This window comes from Pezoporus wallicus, unplaced genomic scaffold (genome assembly GCF_028554395.1).
Source record: "Pezoporus wallicus isolate ANWC-B61680 ecotype Strahan unplaced genomic scaffold, APGP_CSIRO_Pwel_v1 contig_6966, whole genome shotgun sequence".
Classification (NCBI taxonomy): Eukaryota; Metazoa; Chordata; class Aves; order Psittaciformes; family Psittacidae; genus Pezoporus; species Pezoporus wallicus.
The window spans coordinates 2,203,481-2,231,272 of NW_026639746.1; the positions used below are offsets into that span (position 1 = coordinate 2,203,481).

Consider the following 27,792-nt stretch of genomic DNA (forward strand, 5'->3'; position numbering starts at 1 on the left):
GAAATAACACAGCGGTAACAGAGAGCAATAAACCACGGTCGGGGCCAGGGCTGCACACTGTGGCTGCAGCCGGCTGACCACACTTACAAACTAGTTCTACCAAGAGCACACGGTTTTCATCTTAATTCATGTTTTAATAAAATGCATCAAGATCTTAGAAAAATACATAGCAAAATACGACATTTCATAATTCAAACCATGTAAAAATTCAGCTGAATGAAGGCAAGTAAAAGCTATTTCTGAGAAAATGTTTGGGTTCGTTGTTTTTACCCTTGAAAATGCTGAACTGTCAGTTTTATTTATCTATTTATTTATTTCTTTTTTCCAGTGGAGAGAGAATAATTAACAAAAAAAATCTCCTGTTCTGAAAAGTTCTGAAGTTAACATTTGCCATTGCACAGCTTCCAATTTAAAGTAATTACTTTTTGGAATTTGAAGTTGAGTTTAAAGCAGAATCTTAATTGTCTTCAACTTTCATTTGTGAAAATGCTTGACATGGCTTTTAGTTTCTTTTGAAACAGATTTTCAGTTCAAAATGTTCAAGGATTGGCATTGGAAAGCAGTGCCAATGAGAAGGGTATCAGTGAGAACAGAAAATTGCAAAGACAGATTTAGTTACTAAAATAATGTCAAGCTGATCCCAGCAGCAACACCAGTATAAACATCATTTTTAGTGTTTAAAATTAAAAGGTCACATTATTGAAGTCCCAGTCACACAGAGAAGTGCTCTTAAACATGAGCCCTCAGTTACAATCTGGAATGCTGCAAAATAGGGCAGGCTGTGGCTATTGCCTCAGGATGTTATTTAATTTTGAGAATTGACATGATGTCAGCCTTAGACCACTACCAAACCTCTGGGGGTTTGGGGTTTTTATCTGTCACAGAAACAAGTTACGTTTGGAAAGAAGGGTGAGTGAAGTCCCCTCTACACTGCTCTATTCAATTATGTCAGGTTATAAATGCAATTTTTCTTTTTTTTTCTCATGCCCATTCCCATTATCATCACAAGTGAAATTTTATTTCATAATCTGATACAAAGGATTCACCTAACATTGTCTGTTCTTTTAATTTTTCTAATGGACAGTTGTCAGTTGTAAAAAGGAAGAAAAGCAGCTGAACACCTACAGTGTGTGCATGTCCTGTATCACACTTGTGATGATAATGGTTGTTAAGTTTAAACTCCCAATGAAGCATTGGTAGTGGCAGCAGTGTAAGCACTTTTGCATAATGTTGAATAGTACTAAAATGTTTTGGCTGTTATGATTGCTCATTTCAGATGCCTGTCTTCTGGAATTCTTGAACTTGAGTCAAGCTACTGCATACAAGCCTGCTTTACAATGTCACAAACGACACAGGCCCCAGTTTGTAGTCATGAAGTACAGGAATTGTTTCAGGCATCAGTCCCAAATAACTAGTGCCGATATAGAATTTGCAGAGTTCTCCAGCTGAAAATACTCATTTAAACGGTTTTAAAAACAGAAGATAATTGTGAATGACCCTCACTCTGTTTAGAGATTGACCAGCTCTTTTCCTGGTGATTTAAAAGGCAACATGAACAGCAACACATTTTCTTCTGCTGTGTAAAATGATTCTGAAGTCAACTTCTTGAAATCCCATCCTTCACTGAAAAGACCAGTAAGAAGAACTGTTAATCAAAGATCATACCCCAATTCCCAACCCAGTAAGAACATTTTTATTGGAACCAGAACACTGCTCTTCGCCATTTCTTCTGAAGGAGAGATGGGCATTCTCCTTCAGAGAGATGCCCACCTTTATCCTTGCTTTTTCCGTTGAAAAACAAGTTTATCTGCAGTACCTCAGCATGACTAATAACTACTGAGTTACACAGTATCACAGTATGCTAGAGATTGGAAGGGACCTCAAAAGATCATCTAGTCCAATCCCCCTGCTGGAGCAGGAACACCTAGGTAATGTTACACAGGAATGTGTCCAGGCGGGTTTTGAATGTCTCCAGGGAAGGAAACTCCACAACCTCCCTGGGCAGCCTGTTCCAGTGTTCCCCTCACTGAGAAGAAGTTTCTTCTCAAGTTTAAGTGGAACCTCTTGTGTTCCAGTTTGTACCCATTACCCCTTGTCCTATCATTGTTTGCTACTGAGTAGAGCCTGGCTCCATCCTCGTGACACTCCCCCTTTACATATTTATATACACTAATAAGGTCACCCCTCAGTCTCCTCTTCTCTAAACTACAGAGACCCAGCTCCCTCAGTCTTTCCTCATAAGGGTGATGCTCCACTCCCTTAATCATCTTCGTTGCCCTGCGCTGGACTCTCTCCAGCAGGTCCCTGTCCTTCTTGAACTGAGGGGCCCAGAACTGGACACAATATTCCAGATGCGGTCTCACCAGGGCAGAGTAGAGGGAAAGGAGGACCTCTCTCGACCTACTAACCACCCCTCTTCTAATACACCCCAGGATGCCATTGGCCTTCTTGGCCACAAGGGCACAGTGTTGGCTCATGGTCATCCTGTCGTCCACTAGGACCCCCAGGTCCCTCTCCCCTACACTGCTCTCTAACAGGTCATTTCCCAACCTATACTGGAACCTGGGGCTGTTCCTGCCCAGATGCAGGACTCTACACTTTCCCTTGTTATATTTCATCAAGTTATTCCCTGCCCAACTCTCCAGCCTGTCCAGGTCTCGCTGGATGGCAGCACAGCCTTCTGGCGTGTCAGCCACTCCTCCCAGCTTAGTGTCATCAGCAAACTTGCTGATAGTACACTCAATTCCCTCATCTAAATCATTGATGAATATATTAAATAATACTGGTCCCAGTACTGACCCTTGAGGCACTCCACTAGTTACAGGCCTCCAACTAGACTCAGCCCCATAGACTACAACTCTCTGGCTTCTCTCCTTCAGCCAGCTCACAGTCCACCTCACTACCTGATCATCCAGACCACACTTCCTCAATTTAGCTGTGAGGATGCTGTGGGAGACTGCGTCAAATGCTTTGCTGAAGTCAAGATAGACCACATCCACCTCTCTGCCATCATTCATCCACCGTGTTATTTCCTCATAAAAGGCTAAGAGATTGGTCAAGCCTGATTTCCCCTTGGTGAAGCCATATTGACTGCTCCTCGTAACCCTCTTATCCTTGATACGCCTTAAGATGGCACCAAGGATAAGGTGTTCCATCACTTTCCCAGGGATGGAGGTGAGGCTGACCGGTCTATAGTTACCCGGGTCCTCCTTCTTGCCCTTTTTGAAGACTGGAGTGACATTTGCTTTCCTCCAGTCCTCAGGCACCTCTCCCGTTTCCCAAGACTTGGTAAAGATGATGGAGAGTGGTCTAGCAATGACTTCCGCCAGTTCCCTCAGCACCCGCGGGTGCATCCTATCTGGACCCATGGATTTATGGATGTCCAGATTGCTCAACTGGTCTCTAACCCATTCCTCATCGACTAAGGGAAACCGCTCCGTTGACCTGACTTCATCTAAGGTCTCAGGGGTACAGGGCTCTTCAGGACTGCCTGCAGCAGAGTAGACAGAGACAAAGAAGGCATTCAGTAACTCTGCCATCTCTGTATCTTTTGTCACCAGGGCACCCATCCCGTTCATCAGTGGGCCTACATTGCCTCTGGTGTTAGTTTTATCTGCTGTGTATTTGAAAAAGCTCTTTTTGCTGTCCTTGACCCTTCTCTCCAGGTTTAATTCTAAGGAGGCCTTAGTCATCCTAGCTGCCTTCCTACATCCTCTAGCAGCAGCCTTATATTCCTCCCAAGTGGCTAGCCCCTCCTTCCATGACCTGTAAACTCTCCTCTTCCACTTGAGCATACCCAGCAATTCCCTATTTAGCCACGCAGGTCTCCTGGCCCTCTTCCTTGACTTCCTACATGTCGGGATGCTCCGATCTTGAGCTCGGAAAAAGCAATCCTTGAACGTCAACCAACTATCTTGGGTCCCTTTACCTTCAAACAGCCTTGCCCATGGGATTGCTTGAAAAGGCCAAAGTTTGCCCTGCTAAAGTCCAGGGTTGCAATTCTACTTGCTATTCTACTGGTCCTACCACACAAGATCCTGAATTCCACCATCTCGTGGTCGCTGCAACCAAGGCAGCCCTCAACCCTTACTGCTTCGACCAGACCCTCCTTGTTAGTGAGGATGAGATCCAGCAGCGCTCCTCTCCTGGTTGGCTCATCCACCATTTGCAGGAGGAAGTTATCATCCATACACTGGAGGAACCTCCTGGACTGTGGCTGGGTTGCTGAGTGGTCCTTCCAGCAAACATCAGGGAAGTTAAAATCCCCCACGACGACCACGGCCTGTGACTGTGAGGCCGCTCTCGGCTGCCTGTAGAAGGCCTCGTCAACTTCCTCACCCTGATCTGGGGGTCTGTAACAGACACCCACAACAATATCGCCCCTGCCAGCCTGCCCCTTAATTCTCACCCACAGACTCTCAACTCGCTCGTCATCTGTCCCTGGACAGAACTCAGTGCATTGTAGTTGCTCTTGCACATAAAGAACAACCCCACCACCCCTCCTGGCTGGCCTGTCTTTCCTGAAGAGGACATAGCCCTCCATGACTATATTCCAGTCATGTGAGCTGTCCCACCACGTCTCTCTAATTGCCACCAGATCATAATCTCCTGACTTAACACAGGTTTCTAACTCCTCCTGCTTATTTCCCATGCTGCACGCATTGTGTACAGACATTCCAGGGAGCGAGCTGAGCACACCGATTTCACCCTAGGATTATAGGGGGCCTCCCAGTCTTCATCAATTCTGGAGCGCTGCCCCACTGGGGCAAGCCCAGCTACAACCCCATCCCCCTTCGAATCTAGTTTAAAGCCCTCCAAATGAGCCCTGCTAATTCGTGCCCCAGCATCCTTTTGCCTCTGTGAGACAAACCTTTCCCACTTGTCATTGTCCAGACTGGTGCCCTATAAAACCAGCTGTTATCAAAGAATCCAAAGCCCTGCCTGTAGCACCAGTCTCAAAGCCAATCGTTTATGAACTGAATCTTCCCATTCCTTCCCACATCATCAGTGGAAGATGGAAGGAGAGAGGAGAAGATCACTTGAGCCCCAGACTCTTTCACCATCTGCCCCAAGGCCCTGTAGTCTTTCTTCATCCCCCTCAGACTGCGGGAAGCAGCTTACTCCTCACCTGTCTGGAAGACCAGCAGCGGGTAGTAGTCTGTTCAGTGAAGTTATTTGTGGATGGGATGAATGCATGAAAGTGTCACCTGATTTGGCACTATATTCAGAAAACACATTAGGAGTCAGAGCCAGTGCACATCTCACATCTTACTAACTGTTCTTTAAGCATTTAACATTTTGGTAGTTTCACTTCAAGATTTTGGAGTAACAGTATTCAAAGTTCCCAAGGGTACACTTACTATGCTATGAATTTTGGTGCCTTCTGGCTGAAGTGGCAGAATTAAAGCATTCAGAATTTCATGCTTTTCACATTAGATCAATTGTTCCCACTGACTTCAATATCCCACTGACTACAAGGATCCAGCTGTTTTTTTTACCATCTTTTCAGAAACTTGCGTATCTAAAGATAAAACCAGACAGCTTACCTGAACACTGAAGCATTTTCCATTCCTGCTGAAATTGGTCTCTTAATATTTTTATTTGTTTTACTTTTTCCTGGGTAGGAGGTACAAAAACTCCAAAGTGAGGTGTAGAAGTACCCACTAATGCTTTGGCTACACTTTGCACTAAGTTTATCTCCGTATCCTATTTAAGAAGAAAAAAAATACTTCTGGTAACCAAACTTTCTTCGTTTCAGTAATACATGGAGTACTTTAAAACAAGCTTTTGTAATTAAGTTACTAGTATTAGTAGCAAGAATGAGGAACTTTCCTTTTTCAAATAAAAATGTGTCAAAATGGAGAAGGTTTTACTGATAAAGGCAAATTATTTTTTATCTCCTGTAAAATTTGTTTCTTTCAGAGAAGTAATCTCAGTTTTCCTTTAGTGACTGAAAAGAAATAATGCTGGGTTAAAGACAGAAAATATTAGGCAGGAAGGGGGCCATGCAGCTTGTTTATTTCGTGCACCATTTACTTTCTATAGGTAGAAAATAGAGATATATTTTCCTTCATCAAGAAGTGACTTTTCTGGACTCCGACAGTTCAAATCAATATCATTTGCTCACAGAAATTCTATCGTGAAATGTTGATAGCATGTGAAGATTATTTAATTTGGAAGACTGCAACACTATTTTATTTTTAAGAGACAGAAGTATTTTTCAATTATTCTAAAAAGCCAAACACATGGATTAGAAACTCCCCAAAAATTACATAAACTTATTATGGAGCTACCTGCACAGTACCAGTATAAAAGTACCAGCCATTTCGAAATGATGCATACCCAACTTCCTTTTTACCTCCCAGTTTCCCTTTAGAATACCAATAATTCTTTCCATTTCATATTCCTAATTAGTAACATGCAAATACACTATTCATGTCTACTGCATATCAATGTACAAATTATTGTAGCTTGGACAGCTTACATATCAGCACTGCAAATTAAATGACATTTGAGAACACTACAGAATTAAGTATGTCAAAACCCACTTAACTGCCAACTAAATGAATAGTGTATCTTTAAGTGGATACTTGCTGGGGAACAGATAAGAATATGTGAACAATTACTAGTTGTTTCTCATTAAAGAAGAGTTAGAAGGCACAAAAGCAATCAAAAGTTACTGTTTCACAGAACACAGACAGGAATCGTGTTACAGCCACAGGATGCTGCAGGGGCCAAGAGTGTAAACTGAGTTCTTTAAGAGATTAGATAAATTCATGGAAAATATGCTCACACTTACCACACACAGGTCTGGATACAGCGTCTGACTTCCTAAATTTAGAAATCTTTAAGGTGGTGATGTGTGGAAAAACTAGACTAGGGAAAGATCCGTATATTCTTCATTTCCTTTGCCATCCTCTCTACCAGAAACACATTGGGACTCAGTTATGTATTACGGCAGTTAAGGCCACTTAAAGGGTATGTGCCATTCTGATTTACCTTCTGCATGACTGAAATCATGTGTGATAAAGTACAGCATGGGGGAGAGAAGAAGAGGAAATTTAGTGGTTTATGATAAACAGGCCAATGGGCCGCTTACAGTGGGCCGCTTACAGTCACATTTCATGGAAAGAGGCCATACAGTTAACAGACACAAGTATCTCTTTTCAAGAGACAGCTTTGAGGAATGAATCCCAGGTGGAAAGGGAAGTTGTAGCAAATTGTCAGAACATCTACTGTTCATAGACATAACCATGGGCTTGCATTCATACCTCAGCTTCTCAGTGATGGAGGCTGCCTACAGCCCAGTACTCAGCTGTGTCTTGTTCTCAGGACAGAAAGAAATTTAGGCTGCTTGCATCATGAACTCAGGGGTACCAAAGGCAGTATAGGTACAGCCAATATCTTCTACTAGGCAGCCTGGAAGCAGTTCATACTACACGTGCTGCTGTTTGATTTCAGTTCTGTCCCAGCCACTTTGAAATACCACAGCTTAGCACTACTTCTTACCTCAATCACTGCAAAAATGCGAGATTCAGCTAATCCTTGTAGCAAAGCAAAAAGCAGAGAAATCCCACTTATTCCAAGGCTCCTGTTTGGTCCAACAGCTATTACTGTCAAGTTTGGTTGATAACTGTATGCTACAGGAAGAATTACTCCAAGTACAGCAGGAAAGAAATCATTTCCTTTGGCATCCTTTAACAACAAGAAACTGTTTAGCACACAGGTAAAGCCCCAGATTCCCAGATATAAACCAAAACAGTAAGGTGAATCTCAAAAAGCTTTTGATTGACCTAGGAAATTGGACACTCATCTATTCTCACAGCAATTTTTACATTAAGCATGCAGATTATTTATCTATTCTTTAATGTCTTCACGCTTTAACTCTGCCTTCTTGAAGATGAACCCCAGTAGCTACTGAAGGTTTCCACAGCCCTGTGCATTCTAATATACTCTACAGATCTGTGAAGGAGTAGTACCTTGGCAAGGGCAAGAAAAGGAAGTGTTTTCAAAGGTCCAAATTGCAGTGAGAGGTGTGATTCTCAGTGACATTTTATGAATCTGTAAATATATTCTACTGTTTAAAACATTTTTCTCTAACGTTGTTTCCAGAAAGTGAATCTTACCTCTTTCCAGCTTAGAGAAATATAGTGTTTGGAGCTGGTCTTTCCAAACTCTTCTTTCTCACAAATATGTACCATGAGTACTTTTCTGTAAATAAACACCACATCTGAGTATTTAATCAACAACTTCCAATGAGACAGAATTTTTCTTTCATCATTCTTTAAATACAAATTCATAACACAGGAGCAAGTAACTATTTGCATTAGTACATGCCTTAATGTAAACACTAATTAAAATGGAAATAATTTTTAAGGTAGTTTTTAAAGAAGAGTATTGAAAACTATGGGTAAATTACTTTTAAGAAAAAGGGGAAGTGGCAAAAAAAAAGTTATAGATAAGTAAAGATTACTTCCAATAAGGAACTCTGCATCTACAGCATGTGCCCCCTACAGTTATAGGAAGACTGTGCACATGGTTTTTAGTCATTTTAGTGTCTGAAATAAAAAGGTCACATTATTGAAGTCCCAATCACACAGAAAAGTGCTTTAAAAAATGAGCCCTAAATCACAATCTGGAATGCTGCAAACAGAGCAGACTGTGGCTATTGCCTAGGGATGTTTATTTAATTTTGAGAATTGACATGATGTCAGCCTTAGGCCACTACCAAATCTCTGGGGGGTTGGGGTTTTTGTTATATACAATTCGATACTAACAATAATGTTAGTTATTATATTAGGGCAAATTACATGTCTTCTTTATTACTTTATATTTTCAATATTCTATGTCAGTAACAATCTAATTTTCATATCATATAGAGGGATTATTCTTTAAACCTAAATCTTAAAGTGGCATTTAGAGATAGCAGTTTCTCTTCAGAGATATATTTGGGGATGTTCTGTATTTTGTCTTATGCTAAACTTAATGAACAACATCTCATGACTGAATCCTTGGTGCAGATTTCACCATACATATCGACAACTCATAAACATTTATAAAGCCTTTGGGATGTGAATCCCTGAAGTTGGTCAATGAAAAACTGAACATGAGCCGGCTTCAGTGTGCGCTTGCAGCCCAGAAAGCCAACTGTATCCTGGGCTGCATCAAAAGGAGCATGACCAGCAGGTCGAAGGAGGTGATCCTGCCCCTCTACTCTGCTCTTGTGAGACCTCACCTGGAGTATTGTGTCCAGTTCTGGTGTTCTCAACATAAAAAGGATATGGAACTGTTGGAACAAGTCCAGAGGAGGGCCTCCACGATGATCAGGGGACTGGAGCACCTCCCGTATGAAGACAGGCTGAGAAAGTTGGGGCTGTTCAGTCTGGAGAAGAGAAGGCTGCGTGGAGACCTCATAGCAGCCTTCCAGTATCTGAAGGGGGCCTACAAGGATGCTGGGGAGGGACTCTTCATTAGGGACTGTAGTGACAGGACAAGGGGTAACAGGTTAAAACTTAAACAGGGGAAGTTTAGATTGGATGTAAGGAGGAAGTTCTTTACTGTGAGGGTGGTGAGGCACTGGAACAGGTTGCCCAAAGAAGTGGTAAATGCTCCATCCCTAGCAGTGTTCAAGACCAGGCTGGACAGAGCCTTAAGCAACACTGTTTAGTGCGAGGTGTCCCAGCCCATGGCAGGGGGGTTGGAACTAGATGATCTTAAGGTCCTTTCCAACCTAAACATTCTATGATTCTATGAAGTAAAGAGAAATCTCACCCATCTTCTGTATTTGGTCTGATTTGCATGTCCCCAACAAATATACAAAGCACTCTGCAGAAAACAAAGAAAAATATGCATACATTTATATCCACAAGTATTTTTTTCTATTAGTGCAATTTGTTTAAAGAGTTTGCATGTAGATTACATGCATAAAAATAATGTATATTGTTTCTGAATTTGATCCATTAAAAGTACAAAGAAAAAACATTTATGACAGCTCAAGGGAAGTTCTTTTCACCCACCAAATACTTTCCAGAAAAAATGAAACCAAGATAATGTACTTGGACCAAAGACAATAAAAATCTGACAAAGAAAACATAGGCTAGCACAGCAGTCATCCTTACAAGTGTTTTGCCTTTGGTAAGGCAAAAGGGGTTCACTAGCATTTACAATATTGCCTAACTAGATACTGAAAATGCTTTGCATATGGAGATGCTATTTGTTTTAAAATTAAGGCTTTGAAGGCTGTTTGCCATACTTCAAACACCCAGTATCTTATTTTTACATTTTGTCAAACATCCCCAAATGCAGAAGATACAAATTCACCTTTGAAATCCAAACTGAACAGAATGTCTTAGTGCAACAGGAACAGACACAGCAGTGGGGGATACTGCAATTCCATTGCATACCTGCAAAATAGATTTCTCATTCAGAATTAATGCTGCACAAGATGATGTCTTTTGTATCAACTGTCTTTTTTCTTGTTTAGATGTGACATTCAAACAAAGCTACTGCTGTATGAAAAGAATCTTATTGATCTATCATAGTAGGGTTAAGAAAATGTTATTAATTCATTTCCTACAGAAAGGCCATAGTTGATTGTTATGCCAAGGGCTGTTCTGTAACTTCGTAAGTATGGTGCTGTGCTAAAAGGCAACTGTAAAAATAGCTTTTGCAGGAGAAGGTCATATTTACTGGTTCTCTTAGATAGCCTGCAGACTGGATACACTCAGTGCGCCAGTAGGCAAACTGCATCAGAAATATACATCCTATGTAAAGGAGGTCATCCCTGAATTCTAATTCTGACTCTTCCTTTAACCTAGGCAAGCTATTCCTTTCTGGAAAATTCAATGGCGGTATTACTCACTCAGCCTTTCATGTTTCATTTATGTTATGTAGTGCTTTGAACTTCACATGAAAGCTAAGCAAAAAGATAATGCATGCTCTCTCTGCTCACTCCTCTTTGTATATGTCAACACAAAAAGCTCAGCTTAGCTTCTGTAGCTCATGGGATGTTCTATTTCTTTACTTTTTTTTTTTCTATTTATAGTCTTTCCCGGAGGTATGAGCAGTCTACAACATTAGAAGTTTGTCCTTGAGATCTACATATATCCGTTCCAACAACAAGAAGGTGGCTTAAAAGAAAAAGGCCATTCTGGCAGTTACTCTTACTTGCTGGCCTGGTACTTTAGAAAGAGCTTTTTCTTCAAAGGGAAAGACTAATTTATTATGATGTAGTATTCTTAACTTGTTTGCAATTTTTCCTCTTTGCTTCTCCAACTTTTTATACATAAATACAAACATGTACCCTCCCGGCCTGCCTCCTCTTCATTCCTGACCCTGCAAGAATCAGAATGCCGAGCTGGAATTACTCTGTTCAGAATCACAGCACAGTGGGGGTTTTAACAGCTTCACTAGCTGGCAGGGGGTGTGTGCATGTATAAATCAAAATTTACTATGAGTAAGCTGTTGTACAGATAATGGCAAATGGGTGCAGCTGCACACAGCACGGCATCTTGTACTGAAAGGTAATGCAGAAGTCTCCCCTAAAGACAGGAGGCAAAACTGTGCATTAAGAGAGGAAATTTTTTTTACATTTCATGTTCAGATTTCTTGCTGCTGCTCACTAGTGCTTGACACACCAGCTTCTGCTCCCCTCAGCTGGAAGACAGAATGCATGGCTCACCTCTGTGTCTGATAGTGATGAGAAGGTTCTTACTGGCTCATATTCTTTGGGCAACACAATGTCTTGCCCAAAGATCATTAGAAAGATGTCTTTGGGTTAACCACAATCCCTACATAATTTTTTTTCATCTTGAATATTCTTGTAGTTAAGCACATTCTAGATGAGGATAGGAGGGTTGTGAACTACACAGTAACTAATATCTGGACAACAATACAGTAGAAGGAAAAGTCAGAGGAAGCTAACTCTCCTCCTAGCCTCCTCCACCCCCAAGATTGAAACAGTTTATTATTACCTCCTTCTTAAGTATTTTATCTAGGACAGCCAACACACTGCCAAGAGAGAACAGAGTTTTGTCCTCTTTCACAATGTCTACGTAAAAGCCACTGTAAAATAAATGATATGAAGAAAACTTAGATTAGAGGCAATATGTTCAACAAGGACACAGTTAACAGTATTTTGCAGTTAGTACTGATGCTGTAATATTTATATAGGTGCTACACATTGATTCTCAAAACCCCAGCTCTATCAGGAAGATGATAACACTGAAATAGTTTTATCTATTATCTAATATTATCTAATTATCTAACAGTTTTATCTATATATCTCCACTGAAATAGTTTTATCTGAAAGTATTTTGATTAAGTACTTCAAAGAACTAAACTAAAGGCTGTGAGTGATAACTAACACCAATGTCTTAATTTTTCAAAAGAAGAAACTCTGACTATAACTGAGTAGACTAAAGCCTAAAAGATGGCCATGGCAGAGACAGAGCTAGGTGGCAGTCTGCACAGAGACCTCTCATCCTCGTAATTAGGTTGAAAATTAAATAAACAGGACCAACCTGACAAGAGCTTTGATTTCACTTTTGTCCATTTCCTTCACCAAATGAACAGGTCCAGGGAGAAAATGTGCTGACCCTTTAGAGTCAATTGTTGTTGCTGTTTTGATGGGAGGCACTGGAAATAGAATGTTTTTCATGTGCAGTTCCAAAAACCTTTCTACTTCAACAATTTTGTTGTTGTTAGTTATCTTAGATTCATGCTCTGTGGAGGGACTTGGATCAGCTTTTGTTAGTAGGTGTGATTTGGTGCTCAAGTTTTGTAAAAATGATACGTCTAGAGAGAGAAAAAAAAAAGAGGGGGCTTAACATGTATTAATCCCCGAGCAGTGCGTTAACATTTGGCTACATATATCGCAATAATTATATTTATTATTAACGTACAGATGTAGATTACAAAACAGTACATCTGTATTCGTAATATGCATATTTATTTCTATGTACCAGCTACAATGTTTCCTGCCACAGATGTTACTTTTCAGTGCTGCTACATTTGTTTTAATCTAGCAAAAGGTCATAAATTACAATAAACCTTATGCCCATACTTCCAACACAGAAAACAGCACCCTCAAACAAAGATATCAAAGTGCTAGTTTTTGGCATGATGCAAACATAATCATCAAGCCAAACATCAGCTTCAGAAGTTCTTTTCAGACCAGCTGAAGACATGGCCTTGAATGAAGCCTCAAACTGCTTCATCAGTCATGAATTGAACTGGTAGTTCAATTATTTTAATCCATTGGTATTAATCTTAATCATTTTGAATTTCTGTATGAATCCATTTACTAATCACATTTGCTTGAGGAAAGAGAAGCAGTTACCTTCATACATCAACCACTTCCAGTAGGGTTTGTGGGCTGCTCTCACATTTTGAATAGACTCAACAGCACTACAAAGGAAACAGGATAAACAGTATTAGCAGTAATGAAAATAAAGGAAACAAATGTACCTCAAAGAAAAAGCAAAACAAAAAAAAATCCAACTGAAAATGAACAAGCTCTGGTCTCCTCTGAGAATACAGAACAGAATGAGAGCCAGTGGGCAGATTGCTTGGAAAGATTAGATTCAAAAGTCAGAAAAAGAAAAGTGAAGAACAACACATGCAGTATGTGCACACATTTACACACACGGAGTGAAATCCCAACCCTGATCTTGGAGGAAGCACACCTGTGCCTGACTTCAGGAGAGGCAGGGTTTCACCTGTCTTTGTCAGACATTTTATCTACACAATGTAAAGATGTCATTGGATTCACTCAAAAAAAGCAAGCCTATCTGTTCAGTAACCAAGCAAATTGCATTCCCTGCTATTCTTTGTGTTGAAATCCCTTTTATCACTGGTTATTTGCAGAACTACTGGAAAACGGTCCTATTATGTCAGCTCTCCTACAAACATAATTAAGATCATGTTAAACCCAGGAGAAATTCTGTGTACTTGGAGATTATTTGTAAGGTGTTCAGGTGCTTGACTAATATAATGGATAAATATGTAATCAACTCTGTATTACCAGCAAACAGATGCTGGAACTGGTAGAGAAAAAGTGATACAGGGGGTATGGGATGTGCTTGGAGCAAAATAACCACCTTTGCTCCATCAGAGTTTATACACAGCCTGTGTATATTACACCACTTCCCTGACTGATCTGAGATCCAAGTTTTAACCAGTGCAGCCAACTGGTAGGAGCTGCCACCAGAATGCATAAGAAGCATTACTACTGGAAAAAACTCAGGACAACTATTGAGGTGGGAGAGGGACTGAGGATGGAACTTGGAGATGTAGGGGAGATAGTATAGACAGGTAGAGAGAAAGGTGCTGTTTAGATCTGGGACTGATTGAGGCCCAAGGTTCAGAATGCTTTCCTAGGTCAGATTCACCACTGTGCAAACACAGTCCTACTGTCTCCAAAAAGAAGTTAGACTCAAAGTTTAATTATCTTGGTTCAGGTCAAGTGCTTTTGCACCCCAAGCTGTGATGCTCCAAATTCCAGAAACAGGAGGAGTCATCACAACTGGCTCCACACAGAATAAGCTCTCACTGACAAGAGAAAGGTCAGCTCCAGCTATTGCTGTACTACAGCAATGAAATGGCTTTGAAGTCTGAAGAACTAATCCTTGCTAATACATTCTTTCCCAAATGCTGGCTCTTGTTAACTGGCATTGCCTTGATTACAGTAGGATTGTGTCAGCCTTGAGTGAGATAGATCTCTACAGGATAACAAGGTCCAAAATTATAAGCCACTAAATTCTCACAACTTGAAGTAATTTCAGAAACAGACGTATACAAAACTGTACCTTGACTTTTTTTTTTTTAAGTTATCCAGAGCAGAAAATAAGATAATATAAACCATCATATTAAAACCTTAATATACCACCAAACCAGGTGTACCACTTCCTGAAGCATGGTATAAAGCATCACATTAAAACCTTGCTTCAGCAAAATGTTCAAAGCATGCACATCTTTACCTCTGTGATAAATACATGAGTGGTTCTAAAATTCTTCATATGCTTACCTTAGGCAAGGTGCCATTTCTCCAGTTATTTGAGGTATAGGATCTCCAAGCAAAGTCCTTACAGTCATGCAGACGGATTCAGACAATGACTTCAAATGGTACCCACCCTAGAAAAAAGGTATTTCATGTCACTTAAGGAACAAGTACTTGTAACATCCTTCTGAATATCATCATGGAAAACAATTAAACTTTTGAAATATATCTGAAATTATAGAAATGGAAGATGATACGCAAGTACATCTAAGTCAATGACTTCCAATATAAGACCAGTTAAGTTAGAGGCTGTTTTCTGAAATTCACTGGCATCCTATGGTTTGACTCATTTTATCATGGTTCAATTAATTTCTGAAATCAGACATGACTTTTTGATGCAAACCCTGGAAACATGCCTTCTCCTTTCCTATCTGTGATATGCTATCTTCATCAATTCTGATGGAAGACTCCTTAGAAAGCAAATATCACTGTCTTCTAAAATGTCTGTGTATGGGAAATCTCCCTCAGCCTGACACTTTTAAGACATGATTGTCCTAATGGTTTTGCAGAATTTGGAGAACAACTGAAGACAGATTGAAAACTGCTAGATTGCAGATGACAGACTTCCTGCACACCATCTGTGGAGCAGTCACACCATCAGCATTAGGAGGGGAATTTAGTAAAGGCTCCATTACTAAGTTAAAAGTATATTTAGGTTAAGGGGTTTTTAAGCACTCCTGGAGTTAAGACATAAATTGTAATGGTAATGCAGCTTATTCACTAAATACATTTTAATGAGTGTGGGACTGTCCAGAGCAGCAGGCTAGTCACTGTTTACAAGAACTGAACATATTTGTGGAGGATATGAATTTTTTTGACAATGACCATATGCTCCTTTTTCAAAATGTTAAGTTAAAAAAAAAAACAAAACAAACCCAGTTTTTAAGACATGTATTTCTTTTAATGTATAACAGTACTGTCAAACCTTAGCCATTTTTGCATTCCTGATTCTCAAAAGATAAAAAGAATAAATTATTTTGTCAAGAACTTTTACTTCCTAGCTTCTATCTTGCCCTACATGGCTCTAATACAAAGACCCTTCCCCTGGGGGTACATTTTACAAGTCATTACCTCTAGGATGACACACAGCTTGCCATTAGCCAACTGCATCAGGAAATGGGTAAGGTGGGCAAAAACTTCGGGAGTGGCATTCATCTGACCCTAAATCAAAGAAAACATTTTGAGATGAAACCCTGAACCAAAACATTGGTAAAAAATCCCCATACAATCTGAAAAACATGAGTCTGAGTTGGAATACTGGAACACTTGCCTTTTATTGTATATAACAAAATGCTGAACCAACCGCTTTAAAGGTGCAACCCCCCCACTATAATTATGCCTATTGAATAATTTGCCTTTACATGTTTTGTTGTAGTATTTAATGAGTAGCTTGGGTCAACTTAAAGACTCAAACATGTATTTATAGCTCAGAGAAAGTGATATTCATAGGACATTGAAGAGGTAGATCAAAACAGATTTATGTCTGACAACAGAAAGGCCACAAGTTACTTACTTCGGGGTCACCAATTCCAGAATCATATCCAGAAGAGACAATGACCAGCTCAGGATCAAACTGTTATAAAACAGAGAGAGTTGTAGCACATTCTTATGCCCCGTTTTCAATTTTGTACTGGAATTCAACAGTACCATGTTCAGCTGGTATTTCAGCTACAATATGAACACAAAGATTCTCCTTGAATAAACACTAAGATCACACTTTTACACTATTTTCATTCCTCCAGAGAAGTTGCAGATCATAGTATTGAATATCTAAAAGCTAACATTCCTCAAACACTATTCAGTTGATCAGGACATCAGTCATACCAGCGGAAATAAGGTGTTAACTATGCTACTGGCAATTCCTGTATTTCTACAACATTCAAAGGTGTCTGCTTAAGAAGTACTTAGGAAGGAGGTTTTGGTTTTGCTATTCATATAGCAGAGAAGAAAAAAAAATACCTCAAAAGCCACTGGAAGCAACACATGGAAGAATGCAGCAAGGTAATCTGAATTTCCCATCCCAACCTGCAAAATATCAGAAATAAGGTCATATTTTCCTGTTGTAATAACAAATTTTCTAAGGTTTCTTTAAGACTTTAAGGAATGATAGTATCAAAAGTTAAGGGAACCTTATTATGAGGTCAGGTAAAACAAACTCAATTCAAGTAAGGTGCATTAATATCCACTGAAGTATGAGCTTCAGTTCTCTGCTGAGCAAGGATGGATGTAATCATCTCCTGAAACACTTTCTGATTTGATGGCAAGATATTATAGAAAAAACAAATATGCACATATTTGCACATCTTCCTCTTTAAAACAAAACAAAAACCAAATAAAAAAAAAAACTAAAATAATGAAAAAAGCATTATCACATTCTTAGCCATATTTCTCTGCAGACATTCCAATGACAGGAAGGATGTACACTATGCTAAGACATCTGCCACGGATGAAAAGCAGTACACTTCTCAGAAAGCATTATGTAAAGCATGAGATACAAAGCTACTGCATTTGCTTTGTTGTGCTGTAAACAACATTTACCTTATTCCAAGGCAAATTTATGTTAAAACCTTTTCCTCTTCCCCGACCCACAGCATCATAATCAGATTCTTTGAGTGATGGCCAGAATTCCTGATGTTCATAGCGATGCCAGGAAAAATACAAAACACTGAAAGATATACATAACAAATCCAACTTGACAAATTATTGTGGAACTGACTTTATATCCTGAACCTGGTGACTGCATTGATTGAAAGTAATAAAATAGAATTGTCTTTTCTCCTTAGTTTTCTTAAGGGACTTGGACTGTGAAACTTAGCATAGTAGGTCCTGTGGCAAAATTAACCTGCTAAAAATTTCTTGGATGCATGCAGTCCATTCAGCTCAAAGACAGGGCATTTTTAGAAGAGCAGACTTGTTTCTAGAACCTACTTCTGTGGCTTTTCTGAAAACAATATAAAGCTCATGTATTGTATCCAACTACTACTTGGATACTTCAACTGAGAGGTCTGTGAATACAGAGAATAGATGTACTGCCTGAATACTGACATGGAGAGATCTTATTACTGGCAAACCAAGGTAATCATATCAGTCATTTTGTGTTTGCTACTCTTTACAATAGAGTATATTTACATATTTTTCTTTTTGTTATATTTCCCCCTCTATTTTATAACAAGTAGAAAACAACAACTAAAATAGCAAGGAGAATGTTTTGTAAAATTATAGTTTTAGAAATTTAAGAAATCTTATTCTCTCCAGAGTTAAGCAATCTTTTACCAGCTAATATAAAAAAACTAAAATTGTTCAAACCTTGGATCCTCTTCAAATATATACTGAGTTCCTTGCCCATGATGCACATCCCAGTCAACAATCAGGATTCTGCACAGATCAGTAAAAGAAAACATTCAGCAGAACCACCACAGCATCTTAATCTAGAGGAGGTATAGGTATAGATTAATATGTTTTACTGACCTAAAACATATATGATGCCCAGAAAGCTCTAGAAATTAATCTAAAACAGTACAATGTCAGAGTTATCTAAATGACAAATTGGGGTATGAAAAGCTTCTCTAGAGCCAACCATGCACTTACCTGTGTAGACTGTATTTCAGTTTTGCATATTCTGCTGCAATAGCAACATTGTTGAACAAACAGAACCCATTAGCTGCACTTCTCTGGCTGTGGTGACCTGGAGGTCTAAACCAAAGTTTTAAATAGTTACAACAAAAGAATTTTTGGTAAGAAGTGAAAACTTTCTCACCTATTTTCTTACCTTACTAATGCCATTCCATTGCACACTTTTCCTGACATCAGAGCATCCACCAGCTGCAAAGTTGCTCCTACCGCTAGCTTGGCACAGCGGTAAGTGTTCTGAAAGAGACTCATAGTTGCCATCAATCACTAATCAGCTTATTTAAAGTAATTACATGTGACATGCTTTTGTACCCCAACAGCAAATTGTCTGGAGATAATTCTACCCAACTGAAGTTGTATGCAGATAGTTGAAAGCATTATTTTACAACACAGATTCCAATATGCTTTTGACTAGATTTACCTGTGATAACCTTATCCTTTATAAGGATGCTCTCTCTGGAGCAGTTAAGAAACATGGGATGGACATACTGAACTGACTAATGGAATAACTCTTTGAGAGTAAGGAATGAAACCTTACAGAGGCAAAACGTGAAGGACCTCACCTGCATTATCTAGCCAAACATTCAAGAGCAACTGTTACCAAGATAGGATTTGTAGCTCACTAATGGTCTACAGTGACATTAAGTGACAAAAATAGAGCTAAAATTTGGGTAGTGAGCTATACTGGCATGATATAATTAAAAAACAGATGACAGGACACTTAGCCAATTTAAATTATAGCATTATACTAAACTTGAAACAGATAACATCATAAATGCAAGTCTATTTAAATAGCAAAAAAATGTATTGCAAATTTTGCCCTACTTAGGAAAGTGTCAATTGGATGGATGCAGTAACACAAATACTCCCACAGAGGAAGCAATTTAACTTACACACCGGATGAAAGAAGAAAGCATCGTAATTTCCAGAGACTTTTTTCAGTTCCTCTTCATTCATTGTTTGGGTGCTTTTTGCCACTTCTAAGTATTCCGAACTGCAGAGGACAGAAAGTTGCAACACTTCACTAAGCAATTAAAAAGGGTTTTTTAAATGTGAAATGCAATGAAAAGTAGCAGAACGTATGTTTAAAGGGGCTGTGGTATTTTGCAAGTCCAATAGATACTCTGGAATGCCAGTTGCAGGGTGTAGTGAAAAAAGTAAGGAGCGCTTTGAAAGTAAGGGTTCTTATATGTCATCATGCTCTGCTCCCGACTCCCCATGCCTCTCAGAAGGCTGCCCTCACACTCCCTGACAACTGCAAATGAGTGTACAAGCAGCACACAGAACCATATGCAGTTGGCTGCAAAATCATCACACTGAAATGAAAAATACTAGAGCAGATTTCATTGCCATGACTTCAGAATGGGCAAGCTGCTGTTCCCCGACAGAATTAGCTGTGAAGTTTCTCTGTTCAGTTTGCTCTATCTCAAAGACACTTGGAAGAAACATAAGGTTATTATCTTTCTAAAAAAATACTCATTTTTCTACACATTTTGAAGTCTCTTCACAATTTTGATTAGAAGTTTACTTCTGATCCTATGTATAAATCAGCATTCATTGCTTAAGAACCCAAAGAGTGAGAATGGGGATTCAGTGGAATAGCAGATTCATACTTCAGCACCTACACCATACTGAACATCATCTGTCTAACTTTGAGTGTGATGCATTTTCCATTGAAATTACTGGAAGTCACTGGAAGTTTTGGAGCAGATCTTTTCAAATGGAGTGAAGTATGACCTAGAAGTATGAGATTTGTTACTTCATTGAATTAACCTGAATGGTGATGAAAGTATGTTTCAGACCTGTGAACCAACAGGATCTCCTCCTCGCTTCCTTCTCTGGCAGGCACATGGACACATCTTTCCAACAAATGATAACACTTCAGCTGCGTATAAGAGGAAGACAGCCTTTCTGGCACTTCAATATCGCAAACAGGACTAAAAATAAGCAATAATAGTATCACTATAAAATCATACTACCACAGCTAACAAATACACTTCATAATGCCTAGCTTTTAATTTCGCATTGTAAGAACATTCATTACCCTCATAGAGTGATATGTGGGATTAAAAGAGAAATACAGTCTTTAAACACTCTTTGCTTTGGAATTGGGCCAAAAATTGCTTCTAAAATATGCAAGCTGAAAAATATGTATGGTTCTTAAATCAAAAAGAAACACCATGGCATCATTTTTTGTTTGCCCTCTCACCACTGAAAGTAGCAATGCTTAACTACAGACACAGGAATGCTGAAATGAAAAGCTGTAGATTACAATGAAGGTGAACAGGGGAGAAGTGGGTTTGGGAGAGAAGACAACAATGGGCTGGTACTCTGGCACTGCAAAGGTATTAACCTAATCTATGTAAATTTAGGCAAGTGTCATATACCAATCTCTAACTGAATTTGTCAGCTTTTATCTGAGTGAGTATATCCACATATGCTCATAAACATATATCACATCTACAAGATAAATGATCCTTTAGGTTTATAAACTATTTAATTAGCTTAAAATACTTTATTTAGGGGGCTACTCAGATGCCTAAACCTAACACTTCTTGTTAAGGCCTGCCAGCCTGGAGACCTAAAGCTTCTCAAATCCAGTTTCAGACTATCATCACAGCACCTGGATGCAAACTGGGAATAAAATAAAAACTTTTCTACAAAAGGAAAGACTTCCCATTTACTAGGAAAATTACAGTGTTATCTACCACTGGGTGTTTCCTATTACATTTACAAAACCTGCATTTACTTGGTACTTCTCTCAGAAGTCCTGGTAAGAATCTATTAATGAAAACGACGGCAGTGACTTACTCTCTCCAAAGTAGTTTGTGAGTGGTCATCTCCTCATCATAAATCAGCGCTGTTCCCGAAGCCATTACTACAGACATAACCAAAACAAAAATCCCAAGACATGTATTTCAGGCAGGAAAGAAAATCTCTTAAAACAAATTTAATATTATATTAGCTAGTGAGACTATATGTACACATATCTGCTGCAGGACAATTCTGCACTTTAGGCTTTGTACTTAACAGAACAAAATCAAAGAAAATCATTTAGCACTCCTCCTGGAGGAGCCAGGCAGCAATGCAAACTCGAAACCGGATGCATGAAGGCAGGATTCAAGATTACCTGCATTTTGGAGACCTGGGTGCAGGGCTTTGTGGTGTAGGTGAAGGGGCTGTGTCACCCCTCCAAGCCCCTCTAGTCCACGCTCAGCTTCGCAAAGACTGCTGAGGACCTGAGCACCGGCCTCCTCATCTGCCATTACACAGAGATACTTACCTGACACGGCTGATGTGAAGGGAAACAGCAACTTGTGAAAACTTAAGTTATAAAGCCACGAAGTTGAAAAGCAGCATCCTATACACCGCGGACGACACAGTTATAGGGGTCTGCTGGGTTCAAAACTCTATCGGTCTTCCAAAACCCCCGAAGCATTTAAGAGAAACAAAGAAACCGGTGTGAAAAAGAGGGTTAAGGTGCACACTGGGCCGCCAGGCCGCCTACACCGAAGCCCTGGAGCCGCCGGAGGGCGCGTTACAGCGGGCCCGTTCTGCTCCGCGCCGCCCGCCTGCCGAGGAAGCCCGGCAGCCCCAGGCGCCCTCCCGGTGGGACTGCCGCGCCCGGGCCACCCCGCAGGCCGCGGGCAGGTCCAGCCTCCGGAGTCGGTGAGGGCGGGAAGCCGGCACGCTTCAGCCGCCGCCTGGGCCCAGCCGCCGGGAGCGCCGCAGCTCGGCCGAACGCTCCTCCCGCGGCGGCGACTCTGGGAGTGCCGGCGGGAGTCCCCGCCCTGCGGCCGGCTCTGAGAGCGGCGGGAGCGGGATGGGAGCCCCTGAGCCTGGTTTTCGGCCTCAGTAGTGCCGCTGTTCCTCACATCGCTGCGTCCCGGGGGGCCCTGAAGTACACACCAAAGAAACGTTCACTTTGCCAGAGCAATGTGAAGTGTGCCTGGCGGGCTGGATTGTGTTGTAATGCCAAGGCTGGTTCAACCACGGGAGCTGGGTTTTAGTATGTAACAAATCCAAGAGAAATACAAACCCAACCAACCTACCAAAACAACACCACCAACAAAGCAAGGAAAAAAAAAAAAACCAAATCAAAAAAACAAAAAAACCCACCACCCCTGGCCTGCAGGCTGTCCTTTAATATAAATAAAATAAAAACTTTAACTGATTGCTCCTTCGTTTTTGCAGAGCAGCAAGACTCCCATTCCCAGCAGGCAGCACCAGAGCCCAAACCTCTCTGCACCAAGCCCAGGTGCCAATGCTTCTCCTGCCAGTTCTGAGCAGGTCATCACAGAATGGTTTGGTTGCAAAGGACCCTAAGATCATCCAGTTCCAATCCTCTGCCATGGGCAGGGAGACCTCCCACTAGGACCAGGTCGCTGCAAGCCCTGTCCTACCTGCCCTTGAACACTGCCAGGGATGGGGCAGCCACAGCTTCTCTGGGCAACCTGTGCCAGTGCCTTAGCACCCTCATAGTGAAGTATTTCTTCCTAATGTCTAGCCTAAATCTCCCCTCTTTCAGTTTAAAGCCATTCCCCCTTGTCCTGTCACTACATGCCCTTGTAAAAAGTCCCTCTCCAGGTTTCTTGTAGGCCCCCTTTAGACACTGGGGCTGCTCTAAGGTGTCCCTGGGGCCTTCTCCAAGCTGAACAAGCCTGATTATCTCAGCCTGTCAGTCGGGGGAGGCTTCACAGCCCAGGGGGCTGCTGAGGAGGAGCCTCGGGAAGGCCCTTCAGCAACAGCCGGCATGTGCCTAGCAGCCAGCTGCCTTTAAATATTTACCACTTTTCCTGCAGGGACCAGGCCAGACGCAGCAGGATCAAATGAACTGTGCTTTGGAACAACCCACTTTTTGCTAAGCAGTGACTTCATTATACAGTATAAACTGAACATAGACTGTGTCAACTTTTTTTTCCCCTCGCTTTCTTCTAGTCTTACAGTTCATGGTAGAAAGTGATGGAGCAAGTGCCTTCAGGAGCATGCATACAAATCTGCACTTACAGAGGACATAGCAGGACCCCAGATCAGTACAGATGGGACTTTTAGAAAGCTACTGACCATAAACATTGCCATATTTGTTTCAAGAAAATATTACCATAATAGACACTGTATTGCTGAAACAGCTTCTAATTTGAGTATTATCAATTACCTGGTTTTGTGTCTATTATACACATTTATAAAACTAAAATAAAGTCAAGGTCTGGCCATCTTCATGCAGTCTTTAGTATAAGTGTACTGCACTGACAATAAGGATGCTAATCATGTGGCACCTGTAATATTTCTCATTTATTGAATATTATTACTCTATTAGTTCCCTGCAGACCACTTAGACAACTGGTAAAGTTTATACGTTGGCTTTTGTAATGTGTCTGAAAACGAAAAGGACCTTCAGGTAACAGGTACCTGACTGTGATTCCAGTGGAGCACTATCAGCTCTGTCATTGTAAAATGACACACAATGATCAAATCTTCTTGTGGCTGGGGCCAGCTACATCGTGTTTGGTTACTTATTCCTATTTATTTTACTTTGATTCTGGCAAAAGCGACCAGCAGAGGGCTGCCTTACTTCAAAATAATGGGAGAAAATGATGCGGATTAATGAAACATTAAGCAAGGGAAAATTTAGGTAACTGGAGAAAATGGCAGAACAGATGGTATAGAAATATATATTTAAGATAGTCAGCTGGATTACAACTGTTTTATGCTAGGTTTTGCGCATAGTAAAAATTTTTTTTGCGATAAACATTTATACATGATTGGCTAAGTTCAAACTTCATGTGATTAGCTGTAACACTACAGAAAGGAGGCCTGATAACACTGGGCTTTAAGTTCAACTTATAATACCATTTTAAAAGACATTAAGACTTTACATTCCACTTATAATGCATTCCTATTTACAAGATAAGTTTGTTATGAGAAGCATAATCATCTTTTTACAAATAATGTGATAAGTATTTACAGGCATTTATGGTATCTCCATTTCTGAGTGGCCAAAGTCAGCTGGGAGTCCCTCCTCTGCCATCGATAAACCTGTTTTACTAAAATGATGCCCTCTTCAATATTCCCCACAAGGAGATACACCATGGGACGATGGGTTGGAGTCATCCTCTGTGTACAGTTTTCATTGATAAGCAGCCACTGCTGTATCATATTCTGAGTTTCATAAGGCAAGAGTGAGCCCTGGGTAATGAATTCCACTTGGCATTCAATGTTATACTCTTGGTCGCCAAATACTGTTCTCTTCTTGGACAGCTTTACTTTCACTGCTAAGGAAAAAAAGGAAACACGTGAGTCACTCCATTTGTTTACATGCCAAAAGAAACACTACCAATGAAAGCAGGATGATTCCTTAAAAATACTGTCATAATTTATGCTGATAGAGTATGGCAAGGACTTCTCTAGCAGCGGTATACATTTTAAAATGTTTAAAAATAAAGGTGTGCAGTAAAGATCTTTTTTGTTGAATTAGGCAACTAGCAAAAATATTTTCACAGAAGTGAGTAATTTATTTTTACCATCACCTTGTATGTCAGGCTTTCTGGGTAATTAGATATTGAAAGCTGTTGGTGTTGGTTTTGTATCACCAGTAAGAATTTCTTTTACTGATTTGATTTTCTGAGTCTCCTCAGTGAGCTTTGTGTTATGAAAAACTCATACACACAAATATCAACGACATACTGTTCACTAGTGAAATACCAAAGCTTTAGTATTGGTTTAACCACTAATAAAAGGCAAACCTGCTTATTTGGCAGCTTTTGCCAGAAATATTTTCCATAAAGCATGTTTTTCTACAGTGTAGCCAACTAAACAAGAACAGAAGAGCTGTTTAGTTGTAAACTAGATCATTGATGAATCTTTCATGCAAAATAAATCCTCCTTATATTATGATTTGAAAGAACATATTCTGAAAAACAATTCAAAGTTAAAAGCCAAACTCTTAATCCTTTGAAATTACAGCAGAAACTGTCATTATTGTAATCCTAATTTCAAAGCATTTTAGAAGGAGAGCTGTTATTCTCTTTAATAGCAGCCATATTAGCAAGGACTTACCAAAGTTACTGTCACAGAAAACTTCAAGAACTCTTTTGTGTGTAAAGAATTCCTCCACTGCTGGGCAGGTCTGGCAGGCAGGCTTTGGTAGGACTGCTGAGAAATGATAAAGTCATGGTTATGTTTTAAAAACTTTTGGTTTAATTTTCTGCTGTCAAAGCCTGAGAGCCTACTGTTTAACCACAGGGATGACAGAGAAAATACACAACTGGTCAGTGATAACACAGAAAGTCTACACACTCCTCTGAAAACTTGGCAAGGGATGAAAAAGTTTCATTTTCCGTGTGCATTCAGTCTTGTTTGAACTGACAATTTCAATTATCAACATCAAATACAGTAACAAATACAGTATTATTTTTAATACTGCTACAGTGGGTGGGAAAGGGGTTAGGTGGCTGATTTTGTCTGATTCTGGATGCAGCTACATTAGGATTGTGAACACATGAATTTGGGTGTGCTAGTAGCAACTGAATCCTATTCTTTTCCATAGAAGTTAACAAGCCTGAGTATCTGAATAGTTGAACGCTGTTATCATGATATCTCCGGTTCCCCTGAAAAAAATATTAAAAATCAGATAATAAATCATTCCAACTTTTCTAAGATGATCTGAGAATCAGTTTATTGTATATGTAAAATTATTTGTGATAAGAGCCATTGCTAAGTCTCTATAGACTTCAGAATAAATCAGTGTGCTGCCATGGGTATGATACTGCCCATTGGAGTGCAGGGTGATAACTGCCTTCCTCCACTATCTGAGCATAGACTATCTACACTTTCTTTTTTTGAAGTGATGCTGATTTACCCGATCTGAGCTCTGCTGCAGCTCATGCTACAAGTACTAGCACTTTCCCCTGCCATCTGCATGAACCGTACAGATAGACATGACCACTTATAAAATCACAGACTGCCTGGGAACAGTGTTCCTTGTATGTACATGATTCCCAGGAACACAGAAGAGCACCACGCTCTCCTCCACCATTTTCCAGCTACCTTTGTGTGAGTATTTGTATTCCTTTGTGAGAGATGCCAGGCACATGTCCTCATCTGCAGGGAATCGATCGCAGTCCAGACTGCCAGGCCAGAGGTGTCCATGGCAGGCAAGCACAGGGGCACAGCTGTCACGGACGGCAACACACATACTCCTACAAGGATGAATGAACCTGTGGCCAGAGGAAATACTAGGCTGAATCACTTAAACTCGCTCAGTGATAACAGAAACTATTTCAACAGTGTTTTTTGTGCAAAGTGCAACATCTGCACTGATATTTAGCATCTTTCAATAATACTATAGTTCAAGAAATGGCAACTGTGCAAACTATGTGAGTGGTTTGTAATATGGACTTCACTGAGCTTACAGGATTAAGTCACAGTTTTTAAAGTTCTTTTTATTACAACCTGGGCAAAGTGTCAGCGTGAGGCTGATTCTATTCACAATAGGTGCTTCAACCCTAAATTAACAAGAATAAAGTTTCAACTATAACAGAATAAAACATGATATCCCTTGACAACAACATTCATTTTCCGAAGGCAAACTGAAGTGGAAGTAGAACATGCTTTCAGTACTTGTCTTTCTGATAAGTACAGAAAAGTTAGAATTACTTTAGAAAAAGTGGAGAGTGCCTTTGGATTATGATAAACATTCATTTCATTTGATCCCCTTTCTGGCAAATAAAAGCTGCAGTTCTGTACTGTGCTGTGGTACTTACGTATCTAAACAGATGGGTGCGAACAGGGAGCACAGGAATGTCCTCACGTGAGGGTGACAGTCCGTGTGTGCAAGGTGCTGCCAGGTGGTGGATTTTAGGATAACCTCGGCCATGCTGGTGTGTCCCATCAGGTTGGGAAGCCTCATTTCAGAGTATCCAATCTTGTGGCACATGCCCATCTCCTTGGGTATCACCACGCATTTCGTGGATAATCCAATGTCAAAGCCCATTGCCACTCTGAGTAAACCATTCACAGTAAAAACAAGTATTTTTGCAGTCAAGAACATCTTCCAGTGACTCCTGGGCTGCTGAGCAGGCAGCTGTCAAGCCTCTAAGCTCCAG

The 27,792-nt window shown here is 40.3% G+C and overlaps 2 protein-coding genes across 3 annotated transcripts; both read right to left on the reverse strand.

Moving 5' to 3' along the window:
- Positions 1–559: 559 nt before the first annotated feature.
- HDAC10 (histone deacetylase 10) lies at positions 560–22,082 on the reverse strand. Of its 2 annotated transcripts, XM_057415748.1 has the most exons (21): positions 21,972–22,082; positions 21,500–21,566; positions 20,491–20,625; positions 19,586–19,682; positions 18,828–18,925; positions 18,647–18,751; positions 18,365–18,433; positions 17,597–17,723; positions 17,018–17,083; positions 16,572–16,631; positions 16,130–16,219; positions 15,026–15,132; positions 13,340–13,407; positions 12,522–12,795; positions 11,973–12,063; positions 10,321–10,403; positions 9,772–9,825; positions 8,127–8,211; positions 7,510–7,695; positions 5,547–5,706; positions 560–1,623 (listed from the first exon to the last, which is right to left on the reverse strand). In XM_057415748.1, the coding sequence occupies exons 2-21, from the start codon at positions 21,562–21,564 to the stop codon at positions 1,598–1,600; spliced, it is 2,046 nt and encodes a 681-aa protein (XP_057271731.1). In that variant the 5' UTR covers positions 21,565–21,566; positions 21,972–22,082; the 3' UTR covers positions 560–1,597. The 2 variants fall into 2 exon arrangements, with proteins under 2 accessions (XP_057271731.1, XP_057271732.1); XM_057415749.1 differs by lacking the exons at positions 21,500–21,566; positions 21,972–22,082 and having other exon boundaries at positions 19,582–19,682; positions 20,491–21,060.
- A 2,391-nt stretch (positions 22,083–24,473) lies between these two features.
- Positions 24,474–27,792, reverse strand: LOC130602701 (secreted frizzled-related protein 2-like). The gene is made up of 4 exons (XM_057415836.1): positions 27,451–27,792; positions 26,735–26,904; positions 25,745–25,837; positions 24,474–24,960 (listed from the first exon to the last, which is right to left on the reverse strand). The coding sequence occupies exons 1-4, from the start codon at positions 27,735–27,737 to the stop codon at positions 24,650–24,652; spliced, it is 861 nt and encodes a 286-aa protein (XP_057271819.1). The 5' UTR covers positions 27,738–27,792; the 3' UTR covers positions 24,474–24,649.

Coding starts and splice junctions, on each gene's coding strand:
- HDAC10 (XM_057415748.1), bottom strand. CDS start 21,564: ATGGCTTCGGGAACAGCGCTGATTTATGATGAGGAGATGACCACTCAC. Junction 19,683..20,490: donor GAGATCCTGTTGGTTCACAG/GTCTGAAACATA, acceptor TGTCCTCTGCAG/TTCGGAATACTTAGAAGTGG. Junction 16,632..17,017: donor TGCTTCCAGTGGCTTTTGAG/GTATTTTTTTTT, acceptor GTTTTATAACAG/TTTGATCCTGAGCTGGTCAT.
- LOC130602701 (XM_057415836.1), bottom strand. CDS start 27,737: ATGTTCTTGACTGCAAAAATACTTGTTTTTACTGTGAATGGTTTACTC. Junction 25,838..26,734: donor ATACAAATACTCACACAAAG/GTAGCTGGAAAA, acceptor ATTTCTCAGCAG/TCCTACCAAAGCCTGCCTGC. Junction 24,961..25,744: donor TTTCTGTGACAGTAACTTTG/GTAAGTCCTTGC, acceptor TTTTTTCCTTAG/CAGTGAAAGTAAAGCTGTCC.